Here is a 27,932-nt window from a genome sequence, read left to right as displayed (position 1 = left end):
TTTTTTCTTAAAAAGAAGTGTTTTATTTTCTTTTTAACAAAGCCCAATACAGATTTGAAGCAAAACTGGGGAACACTGGTAAATCTCAATCCAATCATCATGTCTGGGGACACCCACAAAAAGATGAGCTTCAAATAAAAAAAGACACCTAAAATAATCATACAACCCAGAATCGGGGCAAAGAAAATAATGGTGCATGTTTGTCCAAGAACTATAAAAAAAAAAGAAAAAGAAAACATTTTTGACAATAATAAACAAAACGTTCATGCCAGCAGCTTGTTGGGGAGGTAAATAAAAATCTTCTAGTAAAATAAATATCAGATATGACAGATCTAATATCCATGACATCCGTTAACGGCTTCGAAAGAGAACCAATAAAACTATGATAAATGACAGTTAACTATCGTGCTAAAAATTTTAATCTTGGATGATCAAATACATCTAAAAACACATTTTACATTTTGAATTGTGTGTGCAGTAGCTTCTGTTCAGCTCTGCCACGACGGGGCTGAGAATAATACGCAAGAAACTCGTAATTGTACTTTCTTATAGTTTCTTTGCTGAAAGGTTTCTTCTGTGGTCGTCTGTACACACAGCATTTCTCTCAAAACAGATAACAAATGTTTATTCTTTAGACAGGAAGTGACACATTTAAATCTTTTGGGGAAAAAAAAAAGTTTGTGCCAAAGATGGAGAGAATTAAGAGTCAAGTTTGACCTGTCGATAAAATGGCAGCAATAATCAAAACGTCATTAGGTTAAAGTTTTTATAGCTAATTTGTTACACAAAGATACATTTAACAGTTAAATTGGAAGCCGTGCTGACCATGAGTACATGTTTTTTTAGGGGGGCGGGGAGTTAAAGTACCACATTTAAATAATTTAACGGCAGGTAGATCTAAGATTGTAACATACATGTATTTGTCATTTTGAGTGATCTAATTTAGCAATCAGACTTAATGAGGGCGCCATTTTTTATAGTTGTGGTGGCCTGACACAATGAAAAGTTTGGGTTTTAAACGTGTACCGATCGCTTGTAAAAAGCCAAGAAATAAAAGATGTGGAGAGATAATGTATTTGAGCTGTGGCTTGAATATTTCTGTCAAGGATTCAACTGGCATACGTCGTCCTCTGAAATATGAAATTACAGACAGATCTGAAATGAGCTGATCCACCTATGTAAACACAGTGATTTTCTGATACAGAAAAATACTAAGTGGACAATGTACGTCGATCTTTAATAACAATATCCATCGGCTGAAAACACCAGTCTGCTCTGATATATTCTCATGTGGGAACATATATATTTTATAACAAAATAAATCTATACTGTTGTTTCCGCGGTGATGGATGAAAAGGGGTCGTACAATCCCGTCATCTCGTTCTCTGAGTGCTCGAACCGTCTTTGTCCGTCTCGACAAAGAACTGCATTGTAGGCTCAACTCTGTGAGAAATAGTACTGAAGCAGCTCAAATACTCGAAAGGCTCTGCCTGAGAAGAACATTAGTTTGAAGCGAGAATAAAACAAAAAGACTAATAAAATACTCATCTTTTCCATCTTTATACCAGCTGTTAAAGTAATTTATAATAAAGTGTATGTTGCTATTATTATCTTTAAAAATCATAAGCAGTTGTCTTTACTGTATCTTGGCATTTTGACACAAAATATCCTCGTTGGATATTTACACAGGAAAAGATACTTTTCAAGCAATAAAACAAGCTTATATTGTGGGTTGCAACAGAATAAAAACACAATTCTGAAGAAATAATGGAGAAAGAATTGCATAGCAGATCAGAATATAACTAAACAGGAACTGATCCTTTTTGGTATGGTGCACTTTGATTCATGACTTTTGCACATTTTCACATATGTACATGAAATAGTGAGTCCATTCATAGTTTCACCTGCCCACAGTAAAGATCAAGTTTACTTCTGTGCGATAATGCTCGACACTGAGAAGGCAAGTTGCTCTTCTCGTAGAAGTCCATAGGAGTCTTTTCAAAATAAAAGAAAAAAAAAATTAAACTTTGTTTAAAAAGTGCCATTTTGCTACATTTTTCAGCCGACCCTCGGTCCGCTACTGAACAGTTAACACAAGCAAATGTGTTACACATCCCCTCCACGACGTCACACAGTTTCCTGATTCTATGAGTTTTGGTCACATGGACAATCACACACACACACACACACACACACACACACACACACACACACACACACACACACACACACACACACACACACACACACACACGCTCAGTCACAAAACACTTGTGCAGGAACACACACACACACGCGCGCACACACACACACACACACACACAAAGATGAAGTGAAAGGAAAAAATAAAAGTGGAAAAACAAAGTTGTGGCCGGCGGGTACAGTTCCATTAGAAGAGTTTATCTGCTGCGATTAGACATTCCCGGCTGGTAAAGCTTTAGAAAGAACAAGCACCATTAGAAAAAGGCCTCAGATGTCCTCTGCTGCTGCTGGGGGACAGTTCAGCAGTTTCCGCTTGATTCTGTGCTCCCACAAAAAGCAAAAAGAGAGAAATCTACATTCAGACTCGCCTCGGGCTCGTGGTCGGGCAAAGTCACTGAAATGTTTCAGGCTTTATTGCGTCTTTTTCGTCCGAGTCAGGCAAACAGAGCCTCTTTTCTTAAAGAGTCCGAGGACGTGTATCTCCAACTCCCATGAGGCCTTTTTCTTGCGTCCGTGAGAATACATCTGGGTGGGTTCCTCACCGTCTCTGCTGGGCATAGACCGGGTACGCTAGCGTCACATTCAGAGAGTCATTGTGCTGGACCAAAGACGTGTGCTGGTAGTGAAGTACGAGTTCTTTTAGTGAGCTGTACAGGTTGTACGGTTCGGCGAAGCCATAACCTGAGGGGGTCTTGTTGATGACGCAGTGCTTCACCTCGCCGTCCACGCTGCAGAGAGGAAGAGGAGGACAACAGGTCACAGTCTGTAAAGACTAAAGCTGCTAAAGCTCACTATTTTAAAAGATCGTGATCAAACATTCTCAACTCTTTTTGGCAGCATTCAGTGACAAAACAAGTGAATTTTGTAATAAAAACTCTGTAAACTTGTGAACTTAGACTTTTATCTTCAGATCAAGGTGCTTACAGCTTTTTAAGAGTAAAATTCAAGCAATTTGCAAACACTTTTAAGGTATCTGAACCAACTATGTCCAGACTTTTGTAGCCTAAATTGTTACAAACAATGGGGAAAAATATAATTTACAGAATTGCTTGATACCGACAGCAATGTATATTTTCACATCGTTGTTCATCTTAACTTTGATTGAATATTCTAATATCGCCAGGAGACAAAGGAAGGGACTTCGTAATGTCCAGCACGAACAGGAGGAGAGATTACAGACACACTTGAAATATTGTGAACCGAGCTGATACGTACACAACACTGCAGGCGTAGCATCCTGCTTTGCTGCTGTCTCGAACCAGGAATGTTCCGTCTCTCTTGCTCTGGAGCAGAGCCTCCGCCTCTAGTCGGTTGATGTTGCCCAGTTTCCAGGAGCGCTCGTCGTGATGAGGAAGGTCCTCGTCGTCGTCCACCATCGAGTATTGACTAAAGAAACAAAGTATGTAAATGTTAGCTGTGAGGTAAAAAAGGTATATCTTAATAGGTTAATTTGGTGAAATTAAAATGGACACTCACTCTTCTGTGTTCTCGTTCTTGATTCCGAGCCACTCGTTGAGTTTCTTCTGTCTGACTCCCTTCTGGGTCAACCACCTAACAAGAGAGACGAGGACGTTAGAAACCAGGTCAGACCCATTTTTGATTTTCTCTCCAGAGGGAAAGCTTTAAGTTTGAACGCTGTACTCACATGAGATACTGGTCTCTGGTCTTGCGGAGCTGGATGAGGTCTGGCTTTATGCTGTTCATCCTCTTGTCGATCTCTCTGTAGTCGGCCGCTTGTTTCTTCAGATCTTCCTCCAGTCGCCGCTTGCTGTCGACAATTTCACTAATCCGGGACTTCAACTTCTCGTAGTTCCCCATGATCCTGAAAGAAACAAGGAAGGCCTTTTATTATCTGCCCAAGCTGCAACTAATGATTGTGTTCATGTTCTTTATGTATCGTGTTATTTTCTAGATTAATCGTTTTGGTCCATAAAATGTCAGAAAACAGTAAAAAAAAAAAATTGCATCCTTTATGCATTGCATCGATTTATCTTCTACTGTTGCTTCTTTTCCAAGCATCTTGGTAAATCGTGGCGTATTCTTACCTCTGGATCTCCTTGTCGTTGCCTTCTCTCCTGAACTTCTCGATATATTCCTTGCTGTACCGCTCTTGTGTTTGACATTGCTCCTCGAATATCTTAATAGTTTCGTTAAAAGCCTCGATGGCCGTCCTTTTCATTTGGATTTCCTGGAAGAAGAAGCACAGAAGTTTTAGTTCAAGTCCTACAAAACATTGCAGGAGAATTCTTGATGTTCAATCGACTTTGGACTCACTTGTGACGTTCTGGTGTATTCTTCGTACAGACGGTCGTACTCTTTGTTCTTCTCCTGGTACTGCTGGTGGAACTCGCAGAGCTTCCTCCCCACAGCTTCGATGTTGTCTTCTTTCACCACCTGATCCTGAGAAAAGATTCAAGACAAACAAGTTAGTTGAACTGCTTGAACAAAAGTAAAATGTAAATGTGCACGTTTCGACTGAGCTGCCGTCTCACCTGCTGGTGTTTGGAGACTGGATACAGCAGCTTGACGTCGAGCTTGGGGTTGTACTGCGCCAGCGACTCGTTGCGATAGTGGTTGATGAGCTCGACGACGGAGCTGAAGGTCAGAGGGTCCGAGAAGCCGTACTTCCCGTCCCGGTGGAATATCTTAATGAGCTTGTTGTTTCCTCCTTTCCTGCAGATGAAGAAGAAGCAATGAAACCGGTTAAACTATCTGCTAAAAATAAGTATACACTTGCTGATAAGAGGAACCTGAAAGGAGGAAGCTCACCTCAGAGTCAGAGTGTAGTCTCCATGCATCTTTGTGGAGGCGTCTCGCACCAAAAACGTACCATCCGCAGTGTCCCTCAGTTTCTCATTGACCTCCTCCCTCGAGATGTCCCCCCAGTACCATTCAGCGTCTTGTAGAGCCATGTTGTTGTTCATACCGTTGTTAGTCACAGATGTGGGCTTGGGTGGCTTTGGAGGTAGAGCTGTGAGAGAAGAAGAGGAAGGGATGTAAATAAATCCACTGCGATGTGACTGTGCCGAATCAAACAGCTGATTTTCTTCTTGAAGAAAATACAACTGGATACATTTGACATCCTCTCCATTGTTTGAATTTATGTAATCATAATCAGACACTGGGAAACACACACACGCTCTGTGACTCGCTCATCTTTTTTTTTTTTCCATTGATTAAACAGCGCTGCCGCTCTCCATCAGAGAGGCGGTGACGGCGAAGGAGTGGGAGGGGGAAATGAGGCATGAGTCAGGGGGAATGAATTTCATTCAAGAAAAGGAGATATCTATTAATATTCCTCGCTTTAAATACAGCAGAAAAAAATGTCGCCTGTAATGAATGCTTACACCATCAGGGTTGTGGATCCTTTCAACAGGAGAGCAGTAACAGAAATGGTTACATATGAAGCACACAGGCTGTGAAACCTAATGCAAACACACGGCTGGTCATTGATTCCTATTCAAGATTTTGCAGCGAGAGGTCAGCTTTAACCAAGATAATTAAAAACCAATAAATCTCATTTTCCTCTGTGCACTGAGAGGCAGACTAGTGTTGCGTCTGTGGTGATTTTCATGGACTCATCGCTGCATTTTAGCTGCTGCTGTGGAGCCAAAATGATGTTGAATCTTAAATCTGCAGTGGCTGCTCATGAGCTGACACTAGCTGTAGCCGAGCTAAGGTAGCAGAGCTATTTTTAACCCACAAATCTGCACTGCCTTTGTTCACTCCCTCTGCATTAACACCCTTTCTGCTACAATGGACCTTGCAGGCTCATTCAGACCTCCACCACCACCGCCGCTGTTCACTGCCCCCAGACAACTACAGTTGTGACATGGCAGAAAATGCAGAGGCTTCCCATTTGTGCAAAAACGCAGACTGCCAGTTGAACCACAGCACATGGTTTCCTGCTACACGGCTGCCTTCCAATCTGATCACATTTCCTCTCCAGATTACCAGAAATTTCTAATTCTTATTACCGCTCATGTGGACAATCCAGTCTTAACAGCTTAGCAGCAGCTCCAGTCTCATTTCTACACAAACACAGCTCACAGTATTTGATTATAGTCTCCAAACAGGCACAATAAGCCGATTTTTCTGTTTATTACAACCACCTGAACATCCATTTGAAAAAAAGCCATTAAGGGGCAGCCTGCTCAGTAACGTGTTACATCACTTACCACAGCCAATCACACGGGGGGTCTGTCACCAACCGCTCCTGCATCTTTCATTTCCTGAGAGCGATGAGGTCATTCTGAAAGCCCATTACCTTTTTTTCAATTCTTCACAGCGCTTCAGCTAAACTGAAATAACTCATAATTCTACATCTGAGCATGCATCCATCTTAAAATTAAATGTGCAGCATCTCTCTGCTAGAAAAAGGAGCTGCAGCCTGTTTCCATGCACTTCCTCTGTCATCCTCTCTCTCTCTCTCTCTGTGTCGAGCTCGGCTGCTTGTTCTCCTGCAGGTTGCTCGGCCCCTCCCCTCTCTGCGTGTGTCGTGCGGAGCTTTAGTCCGGCCCACTTCTGGCACTCAGACAAAGCCAGCTCTGCTGCAGCAGCACGTACGCAGCTAAATTATAATGCCTAGCTCCGGTCAGCGGCACCCAGGGCTCCAAAATACGCCTGTAATCCCACAGCGTGACACTCGGCATGACAGGGATAGCTCCCTTGATTTCCTGAGTGAAACTGAAATAGACCTGCTTCTCGGTAAAGGTAGAAGTACTAGAGCAGAACACAGTGGATGTTCTTGCAGGTTCAACTGAGGAACTCAGAAGAAGTAAAAAAATTAGAGTCTGTGACCTAAATAAATGAAAAAAAATTGTAGGGACAGTTTATAAAAAATCCTATATGTAGGGTTTAAAATACTTGATTTAATAGAAACTACCTGTTGGGAATGTTAAAGCCCTCTTTGAATGTTAGGTCCAAACTGAAATCTTCACTTAAAGTAGGAATAATTCATAACTATACAGCAAAAGCAGCAGCAGTAGGCAAAACGGCGTTTACTCACAGCTACGACTGGAGGCTGTAAGAAAACAAAAAAACGATTATTCTTCTTCTCATGTTCTTACTCGTGTCTTATTCTACCCAAGTGACCCTTTTTGTTTCAGCCTGCAGGCAGCTGAAACAGAAACACACTGTCCCACTTTTTAAACCAGCTAAAAAATAAGTTTCAGAGCATCAAACTTACGTTGCAAGTTGTGCATGTTTTGGCGAGTCAACAATCTCTTCGTTATAGCTTCTCTTTTATTCCCAAAAGGTAAAATAAATCCAGTCAGTGAGTTAAGTTCAAGTCCTCCAGTAAAGCTCCATTTCATAGTTTTAGGCTGGCGAATTTTTTAATTCTCAAAAGAAAAAGAAAAAAGAATAAAGGCCTCAGCTTTATGTGCTTCTCAATGAAATCCAGGTAATCCGCTCGACATGAGGCAGGTGCAACATGCGACTGTCTAACTGACTCAGTTCCTGCTGTGAGGGAGGTAAAGTCTCCCCCTCTCTCTCTCTCTCCCCCCTTCTCTCTCGCTCTCCCTCCCTCTCTGAGGCCTGCTCGTGTGGAGGCAGCAGGTAGTTAATGATTAGCCGCTCCGGTGTCGGTGCTGCCTGTTCTGAGAGCGGCCACTCGTGCCAGCAGCGTGTGTGTGCGTGTCTCTCTCCGACTCTTCGGTCACTCCCTCTCTCCTCCCTCTCTCTGTGTTTGTAAAGGAGGAGGCAGGAGGTGCTCGGTCTTATGATTAACTTGCAAAGTTTCAAATATTTGCTGAGCTGGGCAGTTTGAGGCAGGGAGGACATGTGGAGATCCAGGCGGAGAGAGAGAGGGAGAGAGAGAGGACAGAGGGAGGAGGAGGAGGGGGAAGAGCGGCCCTAGAAACTGGAAGCAGCCCTCCGTTAACAAGAACTGCTCTGTGGAGCAGGCCGACTTTCCAGCCAACCAAATCTAAGTGGGCCTTTTGTCGCTTACTTAAAATAGGCACGCAGTAACTGGGAGGAGGCGCGCACACACACGGGTCATTCAAAGAAACACATGTACAGTCTTGTGCATGTATGTAGCCTTTTCTTCATCACTCTTCTTGAGACAGGTGACTCCACACCTGAACTTTCCCTTGTGTTTTACTGTCTTTATGTCTAAATAAACACACTAAAAGGCACTTCATGGCCCGCCTCTCGCTCGCCTGCCTGGCCGCCCTTCACTCCGTCCCTCCACCCCGCTGCCAAAGTGCTCCCGCAGGTGCAAATTACTGACAGCTGAGAGTGGCCCATGCACAGGAACATTATAAATAGCCCTAACAGGTAATAAAATGTTTAAACAGCCACAGTCAGTCCTGGGCCTCTGGGCCAGCCAACGACTTTTAACTAGCACTGTAAAAACATAACTGTGCCACGCAACGCACTGCAGTCACACAGCAGCAGCAGCGCACCGTGCAGACCACCACTGTACCGGCTTTGTGCAGCTCTGCGTTTGATATAGGACCAACTCATAACATCAGCCGTGAAAAAGGAAATGTGTCCGGAGAAGAAAACCAGAAAGCTTTCATAAAGTTTCTCTCTTTTCATAAAAATGGAAATTCACCAGCAATTATGTTTAATCACGCTCAGTTCACACCGTACAGACACAAAAATCAACACTGTCACACTTATCATAACACTGAACTCCTCTGCTGGACTTGGCCTGCAACTAACTAGAGCTGCAATGATTAACTGATTAGTTGGCAGCTATTAAATCAGCCAACTATTCTGGTAATCGAATCATCCGTTCGAGCAATTTTCTGAGAAAGGAAAGTCAAACTTATCTGATTCCAGCTTTCTAGATGTGACTTTTAACTAAATGTCTTTGGGTTGTGGACAAAACAAGACATTTGAGGATGTCATCTTCTGCTTTGTGAAACACTCGTCATACTTATTATAACACTTAGTTGTACTCTATATCCAACAAATTCCTTCAGTTTTTAAACTGGGGCTGGAAGATATGGTCTTAAAATAATATTGCAATATTTTTTGGCTATCTAACACAACAAGTAGGTCATTAATTTGATTAATTGACTAATCGTTGCAGCTCTGCTTTACTCCTACAGTCATAAGTTAGATTGATATTCACCAGTAATCATGTTCATCACATTTAGTTTAAAAAAACAAAAACATCTTCTCTGCTAAATCAAAAATCAACAAAACACAGCTTTAAACACTACGTTGTACTGCCAACAAGCTCTGAAGGACACCTTGTACAGATTTTACCATTGAACAAACTGTATAAACAGAGTGAGTGTGGCATTTATCTCTAAGAAGGTACCTGGCGTCCTTTCAAAACTGTGCCCGCTTCACTGTTATGTAACAAAGATCATTAGGAAATGTGTGATAGTTCAAACACTTGACCAGTACATGATTAAACAGTCATAACTTGCTTCAGCCATGACAGTATTTACCTCCACAGTGTGTGTGCACCCTGTGGCCCTCTACAACTGCTGCAGTTACAAGTCTCAACACCTTTCTTCAGGCTATAAATAGTTCAGGTCTGAGGGTGTTCAGTTCACGTTCTGCAGAACATACATCCACGGTCTACATTCAGTAAGAAACGCAACACAAACAGCAGCAATGCACGGCCAAACAGTCTTGCATGTAAAGTCAAAAAGTCAAAAATGAAGTAGTTAACTACCTGGAGCTGCTGGACTGTCACTCCATTCGCTGGTCACCAGAACTTCAATGATCTTGATGTGAGCATCCAAGCTGGGTTCACAACTGTGGAGGAGGAGAAATAAATAAGTTAAATAAAGTTTAACAGCCCAGGTGACAGTCTGTGCTGGTTTCAATCTGATGGTAATTCAGGCTTAGCTACTTTAATTGCACAGCTGCTAAGTAGAAAAGCTCCAACCTATATCCGTGCACAAGCGCCTCTGTGTGTGTCTGTCTGCAAGTGTGCATGTCTGAGAGTGTGTGTGCCTCCATGTTGCATGACTGAGCCTGCACACTTGTCTGTCTGCTGCCCGGGTGTCTATCTTTGACAGGGTATGCCACAGTGAGACACGATCTGGCTGCTCTGACTGACACCCACCTGGTGGCCTGTTGTCTGAAGAACACAGGGCTGAAGATCTCGCCCAGGGCTCTGGCGCTGAGCAGGTTCTTAGAGCCGTTTTGGCACACTCTAGCGAAATGCCTGAGCAGACATTGGAGAGTCAACCAGTATTGTGGGGGCAGGCTCGGGGTGCTAGCGATGCGACGCAGCAGCGGGGCGCATTCCTCAGGATTCGCCACCTCTGTTGAAACAGAACGAAGGGAGAGGTCAGCGAGGTGGAACACTGATCCGTCCTCGGTCGAAGAGGAGCATGAAATGAAAGATGTTTCTTTAAACGATGAGAGTGAGAGAGGTGGAAAAAAAGCGTCATGTGCAGTTAGTTCTGGAAACCGCAGAGAGATGTGTGGTTGACAATGAGCGTAAGGTACACTAGAAGGTGATTGGCTGTTCAGAGATGCTGGAGATAAACTTTCAGGCTTGTTTTAGTTCCTATTAACCACAGATATCCTGTTCTGGCCCTGTGACAGCAAGAGAATGCAGCACTACAGAACAGCGTGTGGTGTGAGAAATATGCCTTTGCTTGCAGCAAAGAAAGGAGCATGGACAGTTAAGAGAAAGTGACTGCATACAATAATTATATACTTCATGGGTAGAGTAAGAAAAAGCACATAAAGTCTCAAAAACAGAGGCCTCAAAATACAAGTGTTCTTTTAGGGGCCAAAGGGCACTGACGACGTCTTGTGGTTTAGTGCTCAAAGTACTGAATGTTCAAAAGCGTGTCAGGGGTACATTACGTCAGCACTGTGCTTTAGACTAACTGTGCAGCATGCAAATGATCTCTGAAAGTGTGGCGGTTGTCACTGTGTGCTCTAACCTTTGGAAGTGTGGACCATCTGAGTGTATACTGCAGTGGGGATGACGGGCTGGGGGAGATCCTGCAGGTACCTGCGCATACCGTCACACAGGATGGGAAGCTCCAACTGATCCAGGTCTGCAGAGGGAGGATCTGAAGTGCAAAACACAGACACACGCTTAAATACTGAAACTCCTTCCTGTACAGAGGCATCTTTAATTACAGGATCATACTGTATAACTTCTGACACCAACAGCAATAATATCAACATCTTGTTCAAGATTTTTTTTTTCAGTATCATGTATAATAACTTCTCAATATCATCTTAAGACTTTCAAAACACTTTCTTTTTCTGATATTCTTTCCTTTTTTTTTTTTAAGACAAATGATGCTTGAAAGCCATCATGTTGCTAATCATGAACAAAACCATTACACTTAACTCTGGTATGGAGTTCAAATATGACCTTATTGTGTCCCACAATCCCTCTAATACTCTATGTTGTGATGCAATTATCAATAAACTGGCACCAAATATTGTTTGATCCTTCCTTTAAACTTTAACTCCAGAATTGCTCTGATTTTTCTCCTCTCCAGTTAGACAGGTATCTGATATATTATTAGATGACTGTCTTGCAGTTTATCAATTATTGCAATAATTACCTGCTTCTCATGGCTGATACTGAATTAATAATAAAATAACCAATAAACATTTATGTTATCATTTACTCTTGGCACTTGGTATTTATTACTCTATTGTTTTGTTCTTCTCATTAATAAACTTCTTCCCTATTTTATGTACAATCTGCACAATTGTTTCATGCAACAAATCACCCTCCTTCTGCTCTTCTTAAAACACTGTACGTGCAGACATCAAAGTCTCATTCAGGCCCCTCACACGTTAACCTCTGTTTATCATCACTGCTGACGTCAGTCACTTTTTTGGTCTCTATGAGGCTTCCTCTTCTCTGTTTGTCTCCAACCCCAGACTATTGGAAACATTCAGGGTGATAGAAAAAGTAAAGGGTGCTAAAAAAGAAGGTACTTACCACAGTCAAAATACTGTCTGACTTCAAGTCCACCACCAGCAGTAAATGTTCGGTATAAAGTGGGGTTATCCAGACCTGCAGATTAGAAGACACAATCATTAGTTTTATTGACTGACAAAACTAATTCACATTTGTTCTTAGATTGGCTGATACAGGTCTGTTCCTAATATGTGAAGAGATGAAAAAGAAAAGATACTTGAAATAAGAAATGAGTGAGCCCAGCTTTGTACTTGTTGGTGTTGATCAGACACCTTCATGAAGTTTATTAAGTTACCCAGAACCATTGAAAAAAATCTCAGTAACAAGTTCGAATATCTTATGGAGATAATCAAGGATAAAATAGACTGAACAGCTGAAATGCTCTGACATAAAAACCACCTGGTAAGAGGAAATATCTTGTCAAAATAAAGGCATGAAGTGCCTCAATTTAAGATATTTTGAAACTTTCTCAGATTTCACTTTATGCAGTGCGTGTTTTCCTGTGTAACGGCTCACATGAACTCAGTCAAATGTGGTTAACAGGCAGTCGGTGTTAACAGGAAACTAGAAAACTCAAGTGCAGTTGCATGTCAAGGTGAGCGACTTGAAGTTCCCCCGGTCAAGCTCACCTTTCTTCTCAATAGCTTCCAGTAGTCTGGCCAGCATAGGTGGAGAAGTCTCTGGAAGGGCAAACTGCTCCGTCAGGTCCAGCAGACAGAAGCCTGGAGGAGAAAACAACAGATCATCATTATTATGATCAAAATAATTGCTGATTGCTTTTCTTTAGATCATTTGAGCTCTTGTAGTTTCCAATGCAAGCTGGATGATTTCCACAGTACATTTCAAAGCATTCCCCTGCTGGAAGAATAATGATAAGAGAAACAACTTGTGCCTCAGGCATGAAGACAGGAACAGTATTTTCTCTTGGATTTGTACTGAGGACGATTTTTCTCACACATGAAAACATAAGAATCTTCCAACGTGAGGAATTACAGAGGTGCTTTGTCCGAACGGCAACATAATCATGACTAAGAGAATCTATTGTCTTATCCTTCTGGCTGTACAGACAACACAACAGCTCTGGGGGGATCTCACTTGGCCTATTTCTTTCTGATGTAAGTGGTGACAATGAGTGGGTCTAGTTCTGTGTCATATCAGCAGATTCAACAGAAAGTAACTTCAGGGTTTGAAGATGATTCAAGCACTTTTCAAGGACCCAAACAAAATAATCCCCAGACCTTTTGAAGTCTTTATCATCACATCTAAATTGTAACTACGACTGCAAAAAATAAAGTTTAAAGAATTCCTTCATACGCACAGGAATCAATGTGTGTTGTCACCTCATATTCACTTTGATTGTATGTTTTGATCATAATTATTTAATGTACTGCTACGATGATTAATCGATTAGTTGTCAACTATTACGTTGATCATCGACTATTTTGATAATCGATCTATGACAGTTAACTGAATATGTTTGGGTTGTGGACAAAACAAGACATTTAAGCAAGTAACATTGAGCTTTGGGAAACACTGATCAACATTTTTTACCATTTTCTGACATTTTATAAACCAAACAACTACACATCAAGGAGTTGTCGTTGTAGCCCTGATTTAATGCTTGCTAATTTTGAGGTCATGAGACAAACAAATATGACAATGGGATTGTCAGTCAGTGTTGTCCCAAGGTTTGTGGAAGACTGCGGTGCACTTATTTGGCGGTAGGTTTGCGGGTTTTCCTAAGAAGATGTATACGTTTTTAGTCCGATTGGAACTACCTAAATCCATTACATTCATTCAGTTGAGGTGGTGCACCCACGCAAAACTTGAAAATATAAAAATAAACATTTTCCAAACTTTCACAGCTTCGTACCAACCCTGTAAATATGTCTATTAAAGAAATTAAATAGTCTTCTTGTCATCAGAACCTGTGATGCTCATGTGACATTAAATTGCTGCGATTCATCTGAACCTGCAAAGGTCGATCAGGCGCGTGACAAAAAACTTCTCAGAACTTCAAAGGAAGCAGACCAAAGCACTGCCTTCAGAAGTAAAAGGTGAGTATTTACAGCAGATTGATTCAAGAACAGGAGGTGCGGACCAGTAAAGTTGGGGTTTGGTGGACTGAGGAACTAAGCAAATACCCTGTGATATGAGGTAAGCCAGGTCTGAGTTTTTTTCCTCATTTTTCCTTTAGATCTTTGCATCCAGGTGTGGACATGAAAGGATGAAGGGCTTGGCAGGGAATTTATTTGGGTTTGCAAAGGCATATTTTGAAAAGCCGCTTTTCTGAAAGGCTCGACTGTTCAACTCTAAGTCTGCAGTTTCAAAATGCAGAGAAACTATGAATGGAAGCCTTTCTAGTAACAGTATATTTCTTTCTTTCTAGCTTCAAAATTATTACAAAATTTTTGAATCAGGCATTAAAGCGGGCACGCTCTGGTCCCATTCATGCGTGCACGCTAGTCATTACCAAGGAACTGCCCTCTTCCACCAAAAGAGCGTTCAATCAGGCAAATAATGAACCACTTCATCCAAATCCACATCCTCTTTGGCCAGCGGAGCACACAGGCTGGCATGTTGCGTGTGAAGGAGCTGGCTTACCCGAGTCCTTCTAACCACAGAGCACACAAAACTCCATGTAGGACAACTGGTCATCTGGAAGACATTATTGGAACTGCAGAGTGGGAGGGGGGTTTTCTCAGAAGCAGTGAAACTCTAAGATGGAACACCAGAGTTTCCCTAAATAGAGATCGAGACACGCAGCGCTGCCATCGCACACCTTGGACGTGTAACCTCTCTCTCAGACAAGATATCTAACACGGCTGTCATTCTACAGCCAACCTTTTTCTGAGAAACTCAGCTCACAACCTGGAGTTAAATTTAAGACACCCACCCACCCACCCAAAGTTTTCTATGAAAATTATCCGACTGCAACAACATAGGGTGGGCTAGTTTCATTAACAATCTATAGGGTGTTTAAAAGGTAGAAATCTATCTGTTAGGACAAAAAGACCCAAATATTCAACAATGGATTAAAGCATTTCCAGTGGCTTGGTGATAAGAGCTAAAACAGGAGGACTCTTCAGAATGATCCAAAGGTTTGTGTTTATTTACTCGCTCTGCGAGCCAGCCTATGAGTGACACCAGACAGGCCGCAGATAGAGTTGCTTCTTGGTACTGTCAACGATGTGATAGTTTCAGCACCGATGGAATTGTATCAAGTGGCAGACGAAATATGGCAGAAATGTTTGGAGCCATCAGTGATGATTTCTGAGATGTCTTGGCATGAGAACAAACCAGCAACATGCCCTGCTGGCCGCCGCTTATAACCATGGAGACACATATAAATACACACATATTCCGGTCCTTACTAGTGTTGTCACAATGCGTGAATGTCTGACGTCAATACAAAACATTGAAAAATATCGATGTTCGATACTACAGAGAAAAATTGAGAAGAGCATAAAAAGCAGCGAGTACTGGTGTCTACACTGCAAAAAATGTGTATTGAAACCATTTCAAATATTCAGAATTAAGTTGTACGCTATTGGGGCCGATATTCTGATTATCGGTATCTGTGTTTTTGTGTCCAATTGCCAGTGAAATAAAAGATTTAAAAATTCAAAACTTTGGTTCCTACCGAGCGTTCTCTCTCTATCTCTGTAATCTCACTCAATGTCCCGCCCACAACACCATCTGATTGGTTACACATCACAAGTAATAGCTAGCCAACACTGCGTAATCTGAATCCACAAAGTAACTTAAATTATCAGATAAATGTTGGTGAAGTAAAAGTATTAAGTGGCAGAAAATGGAAATACACTTTTCACGCTAGGCGCACCAGCACATAATTTAGTATCACACCTAGTAACATATTTTTAATGTCATCATATAAACGACTGTTGACAGGAATAAAGGTGCGGCATTTAAATCGCAGCACGACAACAAGAAGTTTCAGTAACAAACCTGCTAATAATTGTGGCAAAGACTAGACAGCTTCTACTAATGTCGAGCAAACAGGCATAGCTGATTTTTTCATAAATGTTTGTAAATGGCACGTGCGATCAATGTATTTTCTGCACGCCTCATTAGAGTACCAACGTGTAGTTTGGACTTTGGTTCACTCTGGGGAGCTGTAAACATTCAGAAACTCATGCATTAGTAGCAAAATCATATTACCAGTCAGTCTAATCAGTGCAAGAAACACACCAAATAATCCCCTTTGTATTACTGCAGTGCTACTACAGTATTAACACAATGCATTGCTGCTGTTCGCTCTGTTTAGAAACAGCTGAGGGGGCTGCACAAGCACGAGTCTCTGTTCATACTTTCTATAGAAACTGGTTTCTGTGGCAACTTGGGGAAGGAGAGTACGGAGACAGGGGCCCCTTGGACGTGTCTGTGCAGGCCTGCATGTTTGGCAGACCTTCTCATGATATCCCAGCCAGTCAGAACTCAGTTAGTCGACCGCAGGTTGAGGAAGTCGTCGCAGCTGCCACTTGTGCTGCTGCGGTGTGGGGGGGACAATCTCCCCTGGCTTAAACGGTATGTCTGAACCCGACAAACTGCAGACTGTGGGCAGGACAGGGCTGGGGCAACACGGACACACTAAAGATAGCACACTCCTTGGATAAATTTAGAGGGGCCTACTCAAGTAACCAGCGTTTTCAGGTTGTACCATTTCTTCTTGTCTCAAAAAAAGGGTCTAGCTGAGGCACGGCAGTAAAAATTAATAACCCACGGAAAGTGCATCACACCACACCACACGTGACAGCACATTATAGAGCAATAAGTGCAGTATAACACAAAATACATTATAGCTTATAATACTAAGGTATAAAAGGTGGATTGTATGAAGGGTGCTGCTGAAGCCTTCCTCAGGGCTTTAACAAAATGAAAAATACAATCCCTTAACATTTCCAAGTGAAGCTCTAACATTCTGTAAAATGCTTGTACTTTAAGTCAATGAAGCATACAGATTTGAGCTGAAGTCAGTAAAAAAAAAAAGGGTAGGCAATGTCTCCTCCTGCAGGGTGGAAGACGCAGTGCACAAGCTGAACAACAGCCAATGAGGAGCCTGTTGCTACAGGCTGACAATTAACCCTAAAAAAGGGCAGACTGTCAATGAATCACAGAATATACACAAAAGGAAAAAAAAAAAGCCTTTCCTGCCGTGCAAGAAAGTCTGAATCAGAATCACATCAGGCCACATGCACTCAGTAATTACTACTTGAAGACATTTTTTGCATTTTTCTTACATTTGCAAAGCACCACTCCTGTTTAAATTAAACGTACAGCACAAATGCCTGAAATGTTGCTCATGCTGTCAGTACTGACTGCAGAACTTAAGGATGAGTCAACCATTTTAAGCCTGCATCTTTTTCCTACCTTTTGCAACAAAGCAGAATGGCCTTAATGGAAATGACACCTAGAGTTGCAACAATTAACAGATTAAAACGAAACAAGACATTTGAAGACACCACCTCAGGCTTTGAGAAACACTAATTGACATTTTACAGACAATCATTTGTGCTTGTCTGCATTAAAGTGGCAGTTTTAAAAAAAAATCCTCATGTCAAACTTTATTTACAAGCAGAGTGTGAGGAAAGGTTTTAGGGGGACCAATATTTATCATGTGCCCTGTCAAAATTTGTAGTAGTGTATCAGCACAAATAAACATCGAGAGCTGCAACTGATATTTATTTTCATTGTTGATGAATCTGTTCATTAACTGATTAGTTGTTTGGTCTATAAAATGTCAGAAAATGATGAAAAATGTGCATCAGTGTTTGCCTAAGCCCAAGATGACGTCCGCATAGGTCTTGTTTTGTCCACAACCCAAAGATATTCTCTTGATTGTTGGTGTAAAGGGTGTGCTGTGACTGCTCTTTAGCTTTCCCTGGCGTATCCTATTGAGAGGCTCTTTAGTGAAGTAATTGCCTCTATTTTTAATAAATCTGACCACCATTTTAACCCAAACTAGTAAAATAAGTTTACGGTTGAATGTAACTGAGGAGCCTATGATGCGTCTTGCTCGATGTGTTATGTAACGCCACACCTCAACAGCACGAGGTCTGCACACGGTGCCTCGCTACACTCGCTGGTCCACCTCGCCTCCCTCCCTGTCAAATACATCACATATCTGAAATACCTCCTCTGTTCCCCTTGACTTAGTGTTTCTCTCTAATCTCACCTCTGTCTTATAACGTTCAAGTCTATCAGTCTGTCTCTCTCTGTCTTATTCTCTCTCTCTCGTTCTTAATCCTGCTAGCAGACATGCTCTGACTCTAGTAAAGAAGATTTGCCCATTCAGACTTCTCAGTCTCTGCACACAATCAAGTAATGAAACAGTTATACACGCTTTCATGCACACAATTCCCTACGAGTCTCACTGGACTCATACACTAATGCAGTCTGGAGAGAAAATCTAATTACAGAGTTGATTTTATTGAGCTCTGAAATTATATTACCTCTCTTTTTCCTTTTTCATATTACTGAAGAGCAACATATTTTTAATTATAGCAGTTGAGGACCTGTCACTTTTTTCACTTGTTTGCTATTTTACACAAGAAGGCTTAAGCGATATATGCACTCAAAATGACTTAGTGTGGGTTGGGTGGGTTTTAACCCAGGTCACAATGTGGTCTCAATCTATATATTTATAGATAAGTGGTTGGATGACGAATTAAAGGTAGAACTGAAACAACAAATCGAATCGTGAGAAAATGGAAATAAGTTATTTTTCAAGCAAAAACAGCAAATATTCTTTGCATCCAGCTCCTAGAATGTAAAGATTTGCTAATTTTCTTTGTTTTATGTGTCTGTAACTAAATATCTTTGGGTTTTTTCAACGCTTTTTCTAACTATTTTTCAATTATTTCAACTAACAAATGAAAGGTGAAACCTTGAGTTTTTGGGACATTTTGATGGGCATTTTAATCAAGATCCATGCATTATTCCCTGAGAAATTAATGAAAATGTTGAAAAACAGCCTATTTCGCCACACTAAAGAAAGTGAGAAAATTCCTGGATCCGTCCCTTTATCCGGATTCTCACCATGAGGTCTATTCTGGGCCGAGACCCATCCTCCATCCAAGTTTCATGGAAATTCGTTCAGTAGTGAAATTCTGCCGAACGAAAACCTAATGTAATAATCGTTGGTTGCAGATTTATAGGCACTTTGCACTTGGCTGAACAACATAACCTCAACATCTCTAATCAAGGTATAAAAAAAACTTGGATTTTAAAAGAAGGATGAGTCCGTGCTGTCGTATTAGCTGGGACGCTGCTTACAGGAAGAGACAAATAAGCAAACCCATCATTATCAAGTGAAACATGCCTTGGCATAACGAAAAGTTGACATTTAGTAGCTCCTCTGTGACACACTCTGATGTTGGAAACTATGACAAGCCAAAAATATATCTAAATCCAGCTTGAGTCTGACGTTTGCAGGCAGAGGATTTGCAGTTGACACTCTCCTCAACCCCGATTTATGTCGACAACATTACAGACTGATAAGCAGCTCAAAATAAACAAAACTGACACTACACGTAGGAATATATGCATTCGAAAGTGAAAGAAAAACCCAAATTTAAAGCCTCACGCCAGCAGCATGTACACTGATAACAATGACAGTGTAAAACAGCAATCGCCGGGGTCCTATTCAGCGTGCTACCATTTATTGTCCAGTTGCATTGTGCACCAAGTTACTGCAATCAGCACTTAGCACAATACTGATTCATCACAAAGCTACAAATCAGTCTACCATGCAGTCTGTGCGCAGCCCTCCACCAAAGAAGCGCCAACACATTCCTGGCCTCAGCTGCCTTTAGCCCCACAGAGGAACACATCAGGGCAAACTATCACAGTATAAAAAACTTCTGCTGGCTTCATTTTGCAACCGACTCAGAGGATTTACTGATCTGTCACTGTCCCTTCTGGGGAAAAAGGGGAAATATATACCAATCTGAAACCAAAACTGAAGTTGCTGCATGCCCAATATGAGAGAGAAGTGAATTCTTGGCAGAGAAAAAATGACAGTACTGACAGTGTTCAATACAGCAGATGTCAGCCTGAGTACTAAAGAGGCCCAGAGAAGGAGAGCTACATTATCTCAATCTGCAGCTATGCACAGTACTCTCCCTGCAAGTGTCTCCTCTCTACGGCCTGCTCTCCTTCTTTCAGTAGCCCCTTTACAAAACATCTGATTTTATAAAAACCCAAAAGTCTACTGTGCAAATATAGTGTATGATAGGTCCATTACTAGTCAGAAGATCCACATTTTCAGTTTTTACTGTTACAGGGCAGTTTATTAAGTAAATGTTTAACTGCTGTGTCCGTTTTTTAATTAAATTAAAGTTGTTAGTATTGTAATGCTACGTTAGTTAAATGCAAACTGACAAAACAATCACAAGCAGGGTTTTTAAAGCTACTTTCAAGGACTTTTCAAGCACTTTCAAGTTGCCTAAATTTTGACTCGAAGGCTTTATCCTCACATCTAAATTGTTACTGTAAGTGCTATCATCAAAAGTAGTTTACAGGATTCCTTTAAACCCACAGCAAACAATGTTTATTATCAGTTTGTTTATTTTACAAGCTGTACATATTAACTTTAATTGTATGTTTTGATCATGATTATTCAAGGATCACTGATTTCAACTCCAGGAGACAAACAAATATGACGATGTGACCGTTTCATTTCAAATATTAAAAGAGTTTCTGTTTACATGTGTGACTGTAGATAAAACACCAGATTATGTTGAAAAAATTCGAGCATATTCCTAAAACATAACAGCCTGTTGTTTTTGTTGTTGTTGGGGTCGCTGATGTGTTTGTATAGTGAATATGTTTTTGCTTGTGACTGTGGTTTTTAAACTGTTGTGTTGACTTTTTTCATGGAGATGTTATCTCCGTCTCCTGCCCAGGGACTACAGATATAAAACCACTCATAGGTAACTCATCAGAAGTTGTGATGTTCATGTAACATTAAATGGCTGCGATTCATCTAAACCAGCAAAGGTTGATTAGGGTGCACGACTTACAAACTACTTAAAAGTATATCCGAACTAAAGCACTTTCCGAAAACATAACGGTTAACAGTAAGCGTTCTCTAAACTTTCAACACTTTGTACAAAACCTTGGATAAGCCTCAGATGTGCAGGACGAGATGCCCGATGGCACCAAATATTTCCTTAAACAAGACTGAGCACGAAGGCTGAACTGTGTGAGAGCACGTAGAGTAACAACCGGTTATTCACACCTTTATTTCAGACATTTGGAGGAATGTTCACTCAGACTGGCTGTTGGGAGATAAAGCACATATACACACAAAAACAGAGAACATTTAACCATGTAGAGCCATCACCTCAGTAATGTTAATATCTGACATGGTCACTAAACTTCAGTACCATTACAAATGGTTTTATATTCCAAGTACAATTAGTCAAGTACTGTACTGTAATCTGTAACTAGTAACTAAAATGGAAGTGTTAAGTAGCAGAAAATGGAAATACTCAAGTAAAGTACAAGTTAAGTACAGTCCTTGACAAAATGTACATAGTAACGGTCCTTCAGTGGTGCTAATAAGCAAATGTAGCTTGCAAACATACTTAGCTATCTACTCAAGTACATTTTTTGAAAGACAAAAAACTACTTTTTACTCCACTACAAAGTTACTTGTTACTCTGAGGATTTTGTGCTGCATCAAAGCTAAAGTAGCACATATTTGAATTAATTCATATTGTCGGAAATCAGATAAAAAAGTGATTACAATACCAGAAAAATGTTGAGGCGGGTAAACGATCGAGACATACTATACAGTATGTAGAAATATCAGTGTAATTTACTTGTATGTTTGATACTAAAATACATTTAATATCAGATACTAACTACATACTTTGAAATGTATCTTTTTCACTTTTGAGTTTCTTTCTTTGTTTCTTTCTTTGAAACAAAAGCATGAAAAGTTTGCTTTGCATCAGTTTGACACGTCTGAAAAGTTCTTCAATCAGTTCTGCACTTCTGCATGAAATTAAATGAGAAACTGGAGCTGTAGACGGGCTTCTTTCTGTGGGTTTCAATCTCCGAGTTCCCTTTTCCTTGGCGGGCCCAGACACATGTATATTCTCTCAACTGAGAGGCCCAGAGAAGGAGCAACACTTTAATGTTTAAAAAAAAAAAAAGGAAAGAAAAACGGCCGAGCGCTGGAATGAGGCGGAACAGTTTCCCAGCCTAGCCCTCTTCTCTTTCTCTCTTACCCTCTCCACATCTGCTGCACTCATGTAAACCCCTGTGGCTCAGAGAGGAGAGGCCCCCTTTCCAAAGCCTCCATTCTCCACCTCTTTTCCCCCTACCAGAGCTGACTGTAGGAACTATCAAAACATTAAAAAAAGGCGGGGGGGGGGGGGGGGGGGGGGGATTTGGGAGAGGAGGAAGAGAAAAAAAAAGCTGTGGAGTAGGAGGAAGGGAGTGAGATCCCTTGGTGGTGGTGGGCAATAAATCACAAACACTCTGGGAGCAACAAGAGCCCAGCCTCCATCACAGAGGCGCTCTTCAAAGCCAAGTCCCTCCCAAAGGCCCCCACCCTGTACCCCAGCACCAAACCCCCAGCTCCGCTCCGCTCCTGATCCTTTTGCACACCGACCCTTTAGCAATCTCCCTTACCCACAACCTCCGGGCCCCATCCCTCCTCCCACTCCTCTATGAGTCTCCCACAGCACCAGGACACAGAGACTTTTCTTCTCCCGGTGCTACATTCACACTCGCTCCAGGCTCAGCACTGCCACTCAACCACAACACAGCCATTCAACACATGCCCCCTTCATACAGCTCCTCGCTCACCCTCTGCAAACCACAGCAAAGAATTTCACAATCGCACCACAAAAGGGCAGAAAGTAGAAACCTGGCAACTGCAGCTGCTCTTTAGGTGAGCAGGAAGCTTTAAGTGTACATTCACGCCAGCCGCAGTGTCTTTAAAAAAAGAGTTTTAACTGCAGCTCATAGTTGTGGCCTGAGCTGTAACACTTTTTCAGATTTCAAAGGGGGATTTTTATACACAACCATCCAGAATTTCCCAGAACTTCGACGAAATGGAGCCAAAAAACATGCTAAGATGTTTTAACTATGACTACAGTAAGGCTTTTTGTGCCTTGTTTGCAATCTTACAGAAAGTAAACTAAAAGAACTTTTCTTTGTAATTAATGACAATAAATGAAGAGTTTTGGGGTTTTTGGGCTGTTGGTTGGACATTTGAAGAGGCTACTTTGGGATCTGGGACACCGACACTGCAAATTAGTCGATAGTTAAAATAAATTAAGTTGCAGTTACAGTCCTACTGTAAACTGTTTAATATACAGAAAAGATTAATACAAAAGGAGGCATTTTTGAGCAACTGTTTTTCTTTAGCAAGATCCACTAGATGCATTTGAACAGTTCTGTGTTGCTAAGTCATAACCTTATCATAAACAAAAGCTCCTCAGGCCCACTGAAGAAGGAGCAATGCGGCTTACTCATCAGTATAAAATGATCTAGTCATCTTTCTCAACACTGATAAGGGCATTATATTCCCCATAGATGTGGCTTTGTGGAGAAACACACATGATATCCACTGGTAACATATGGCTGGCACAAGATGCTGCGGTGTAAGATAAGCCTGGATCCAAGCCAGCTCCATTGTCCTCTGGGACCGAGCTTCACATTGAGTGCAGCTGTACTGCACAGGGCAGAGCCACTTGTTGCCAAAGACAGCAACTGCTCTGCAAAATCAGCATCTTTCTCACACTTTGTTAAGCTGATTGGAAATCCACAAGTTTTTTTTTTTCACTTGATAACTAACAAGTCATCAGCAGGGAGTCAGTGGACGACAGGAGAAAGATGGAGGAAGTGAGAAACTCCTCCTGCACGCTGTTATCACATGATTAAAAATTCCTTCTATTTCTTACGTCATGCGATTAAAAACTAAATTATCTACATGACAACTGAGCAAACTTGCTACATAAATTTCCCCATGTCAGAAACTGAGACTGAGACTAATGAGTTGTCTTTACCCAACCAACAAACTGGATCAGAATGAAATCCAAAAGGTTACAAATCAGTATGACTAATTCAGCTATGAGCTGCTCACGGTACCGGATAAATGTTAACATGATTTCTACAGTATGGCCGAGTTCACATCCTGTAGTTTTCACTGGCGCCAGAGCTGAACAATGAAGAATTTGTCACAATATGGAAACATGTGAAACTATAGCTTTTTCTGTACAAAAGACAACATACCAGCTTGATAAATAAATAATAACTAGTCTATGAACTTTCTCTGAACCTGTGCAACGACAATTCCAAGAATCAATTAGTAGATTGACAGAAAATTTATCTGCAACAACTTTGATAATCAAGTAATCGTTGAAGTAATTTCTAAAGCAAAAACGGCAAAAAATGCATGGGTGTCAGCCTCTGGAACGTTGGTATTTTCTGCTTTTCTCGCACGCCTATGAACGTGAACTGACTATCTTTGGGTTTTTTGACCATTGTTCAGACATTTGAGATTGTCATTATGGGAACGTGATGGAAATTTTTCACTTTTTGCCGACCAAACAGTTATCAACAAAGTATATGTCAGACTGATAGAAAATGAAAACAATCTTGGTTACATCACTTCTTGTTACACAATTATGTCGTCAAACTCACCTTGCTCCGAGTCAGAGTCCGTCTCCGCCTTGTAGGCACCTGGAGCTACAGGTAAAGGTCTGAGGGGCCTCGGCTTGGGTGTGGGCGGAGAGATCCATTTCTTCCCGATGAACTCGACATATGTCCCAGGGAAGTCCCCTTTTTCCTGAGTGGTTTCGTTGAAGCCTGGCAGCCAGCCGATCTCGTCCGGCCTCTGTTCCAGCCCATCAGTGTACCCAAGAGCCACCAGAGCTCCTTTGCTTACCAACAGTATATCCCCCACATGCAGATCAATGTCCTCCTCCCTCTCTTTCTTGTAGTCATAAAGCGCTCTATACTGATATCCTTCGGCACTCATATTGATCACTTGCCTGTTCTTTCGAAGTTGAGCTGCAACCAACAAAGTTACTTTTCAGGCTTCTCTGATTATGTGTTCAGTCCAGCTACACATTTGCTAAAGTTCAGATGATTGTAGATTTTTACAATTCCAGTAAAAACAGTTCTAGCCTGTCTTCATTCTTTCACAGTTCCTGTCTCTTCTGAAAGATTTCCAGTTCTCTTGGTGTGTTGTCTCACAGTATGCACCCATCAATAAATGGCCTGCAGCAGTGATCTTGAGAATGCAGTCCAGACCTGTAAGATGAGAAGAGCGGACATTTGCAACACATTGCATAAGACAATTGCAGTATAGTTTATGTCACATACAATAGTCTACACTGTGGACTAAATGTGCAGGGTTAGAAAACCCTTCTATTTTCATTCAGGGTCATTATACCTGGCCGACTCTGGGGTTGTTATACACATATATTTTGCAATGACCACTCAAATGTGGTTACTAAACACTTGTGACAAAGATATGTAATGGAGGCAGGATATTTTCAAGTTTAACAACACACTTTTTTGCACTGAAACAATGGACAACAATAAACTTATGGGAATTAAATCATCATACATTACTCCAAGCATTATTTTGCCAGTGTTTGCATTTAATTCTCTTTTGAAAAGGTTTTCATATCAGGGCAAATCGAGCAACATATAAGTTGATATCGATATATCTGTGACAGGCCAATATCAGCCAATAATATCGGCCAACCGATATATCGGTCGGGCTCTGCTGATAATAAGAATTGGGTGGGACTGTGAAACCGAGACATTTTCTGAGATGGTTATCGTACAGTAAAAAATCTTATGCCGTTGCAACCCTACATAATACTAAAGTTATTCACAGCAAACAAACATAATGGGGCATTTCTCAACATTTCTAGGATTTAAAACACATAGACTACCCAAAATGAGTTATGGATATCGGGATTTGGGTTCATATATGCATGTGCAAAATCATGCAAAGATATTCACAAAATAAAATGCAGATGTTACAGAGTAAACAATCACGTGAAACACTGAAATATCCCAATATCTCTAACTAATTTTGAGTCATGTATTTTGCATTACATTATCTCATCATACCACCTTTGTTACTCTACTGTGCCACATACAAATTTTCTTTGAAGAAGACACATTTGCAATGTTTTTGGGGGGGTTTAATCAACTTTTACATCAAGTCCGTTATTCATTTTTTTCATTTTTATAAATTAATAGTTTATGGTCCCATTGCACTTCCATTACTCCTCTTATTCTTGTCAACTGGGCTCAAAATGAGTAAAGTATTTACCGATTAGCAGCTTTTTAATAAACATGTCACAGCTCCTCTGAGCTGCTCAGCCTCAACATATGGCTGCTAACACTTAGCATCGTCCGTGACAGCTTTACATTCACAACGCTGTCTCCCTTACACAACTTAAAAAAGCCTCCTTCTTGGTATCTTAACATTTGGAAATAAGTGTTGGCAGCTAACATGTGGATTTTAAAAAGCGTGTGCAGGCTTGCAAAGCTACTCTAGTGAAGTTTTAAGAGTCCAGCACCCTTTTACAGTTACAGTGAGTGAAAAAATGTCGGGGGAGCTGGAGGTTTAACAGTTAGCTAAGTTAGCTAGTTAGCTAGCGTCGGCTTGCTAACACGACTGACTCGCTGTCGTCGCTAGTAGTTTGTTATGAGTTTACCGAGTGTAAATCATAATTAGCCTTTTGTAAAAAGACAGAAGCAAACAACCGAGAGTAAAGCAGAAACACGTGAACAGCCCGGTTAAAGCAGAAAAGGCGAGAAAGAAATGCAAGTTAACACGACCCGTAAAAAGTAGTTAAAGTTCAACTTAACTAACATTCAGGACAACGTAGGTGTCTTCTTACACGATAACTTTTTTAAACAAAGTGACTTAATCGTTAACATTTCTGCTAGCTCGGACAGCAGCGGTCACATACCGAGTCTGCGTGGATCCACAGGCGGACCCACCGAGTCCTCTTCCTCCCGCACTAAACGCTTCGTTAAACTTCAGAGTTGCGGGGTTTATCGTTAACGCAATGCAACCCTGGACATGTCCCGTACCAGCACGGTTAAAACCCAAACAAAAAAAAAATCCTCCACTCGCGTTTAAATCCGGTTTAACGAAGAGTACGAACTGTTACGAGCCCGTCCACATAACGGCACGTCTCCCCCGTCCTGAACAAACGCTCCCTCGGACGTCGCCTCTGCGGCCAACGAGGGGGCAAGACAAAGCACGGCCGCTCATTGGCCCGGCATCGCTGTCAATCATCCACGGCGCTCAATCTGACCAATCAGATTCTCGCTTGTGGCTGACACTCCCCCCCCCACCACCACCACCCCTTTCCATGTACCCCTTGCACGCAACATGCAACACCTATGGACATTACATAACGACTGCACGCAAAAACTAATGTTATCCAGGATTCTTGCGGTTTCTATTAACAGCATCTGTTGCCGAACTTGAAGGGGGATTATTTTCTCAGCATTATCGTGCAAAATAATGAGGACAATGTGAAGATATCACGCTACTTTATGCGTGATACACCAGAAAAGCACTCCAGAGGACATCTGGAGAGCAGATACTATTATGGAATAGTTTTTTTTGTTTTTATAAGTTAAAAGTATGAACTTTAACTGATAGAGGAAATTATGTGACGTAAAAGAATATTTGTAACAGAGCACAGCAGGAAATATTACACATTAAAGGAGTTCACGACCCCGGTTCAAGGTAGTTTTCACTTTTTTTCCTATAAGTTATTATATGGAAGGTCCCAAAAATCTTACAGTCACCATCTAAAGCACATGACCG

At 41.3% G+C, this 27,932-nt stretch overlaps 1 protein-coding gene across 3 annotated transcripts; it reads right to left on the bottom strand.

Annotated features, from left to right (window-relative positions):
* pik3r1 (phosphoinositide-3-kinase, regulatory subunit 1 (alpha)) lies at nt 1–27,294 on the bottom strand. Of its 3 annotated transcripts, XM_073478451.1 has the most exons (15): nt 27,061–27,294; nt 24,764–25,375; nt 12,709–12,801; nt 12,101–12,175; nt 11,076–11,207; nt 10,241–10,442; nt 9,845–9,927; nt 4,972–5,173; nt 4,695–4,875; nt 4,477–4,602; nt 4,248–4,390; nt 3,848–4,024; nt 3,679–3,753; nt 3,418–3,588; nt 1,219–2,930 (listed from the first exon to the last, which is right to left on the bottom strand). In XM_073478451.1, the coding sequence occupies exons 2-15, from the start codon at nt 25,098–25,100 to the stop codon at nt 2,741–2,743; spliced, it is 2,187 nt and encodes a 728-aa protein (XP_073334552.1). In that variant the 5' UTR covers nt 25,101–25,375; nt 27,061–27,294; the 3' UTR covers nt 1,219–2,740. The 3 variants fall into 3 exon arrangements, with proteins under 3 accessions (XP_073334555.1, XP_073334552.1, XP_073334554.1); XM_073478454.1 differs by lacking the exons at nt 9,845–9,927; nt 10,241–10,442; nt 11,076–11,207; ... (2 more) ...; nt 24,764–25,375; nt 27,061–27,294 and adding an exon at nt 6,381–6,637 and having other exon boundaries at nt 1–2,930; XM_073478453.1 differs by lacking the exons at nt 9,845–9,927; nt 10,241–10,442; nt 11,076–11,207; ... (2 more) ...; nt 24,764–25,375; nt 27,061–27,294 and adding an exon at nt 7,391–7,607 and having other exon boundaries at nt 1,542–2,930.
* Between the last annotated feature and the right edge of the window lie 638 nt (nt 27,295–27,932).

This window comes from Pagrus major, chromosome 12 (assembly GCF_040436345.1).
Source record: "Pagrus major chromosome 12, Pma_NU_1.0".
NCBI classification, from domain to species: domain Eukaryota; kingdom Metazoa; phylum Chordata; class Actinopteri; order Spariformes; family Sparidae; genus Pagrus; species Pagrus major.
This window is presented reverse-complemented; position numbering and strand designations above follow the sequence as displayed.

What these genes read in the sequence shown, in the direction of transcription:
- pik3r1 (XM_073478451.1), bottom strand. Translation starts at nt 25,100, where the DNA reads ATGAGTGCCGAAGGATATCAGTATAGAGCGCTTTATGACTACAAGAAA. An exon ending in CAGACAGTATTTTGACTGTG is followed by an intron (nt 11,208 to 12,100) that starts GTAAGTACCTTC and finishes TTTGCACTTCAG; the next exon opens with ATCCTCCCTCTGCAGACCTG. An exon ending in TGCTACGCCTGCAGTGTTGT is followed by an intron (nt 2,931 to 3,417) that starts GTACGTATCAGC and finishes TCCTCTCTGCAG; the next exon opens with CGTGGACGGCGAGGTGAAGC.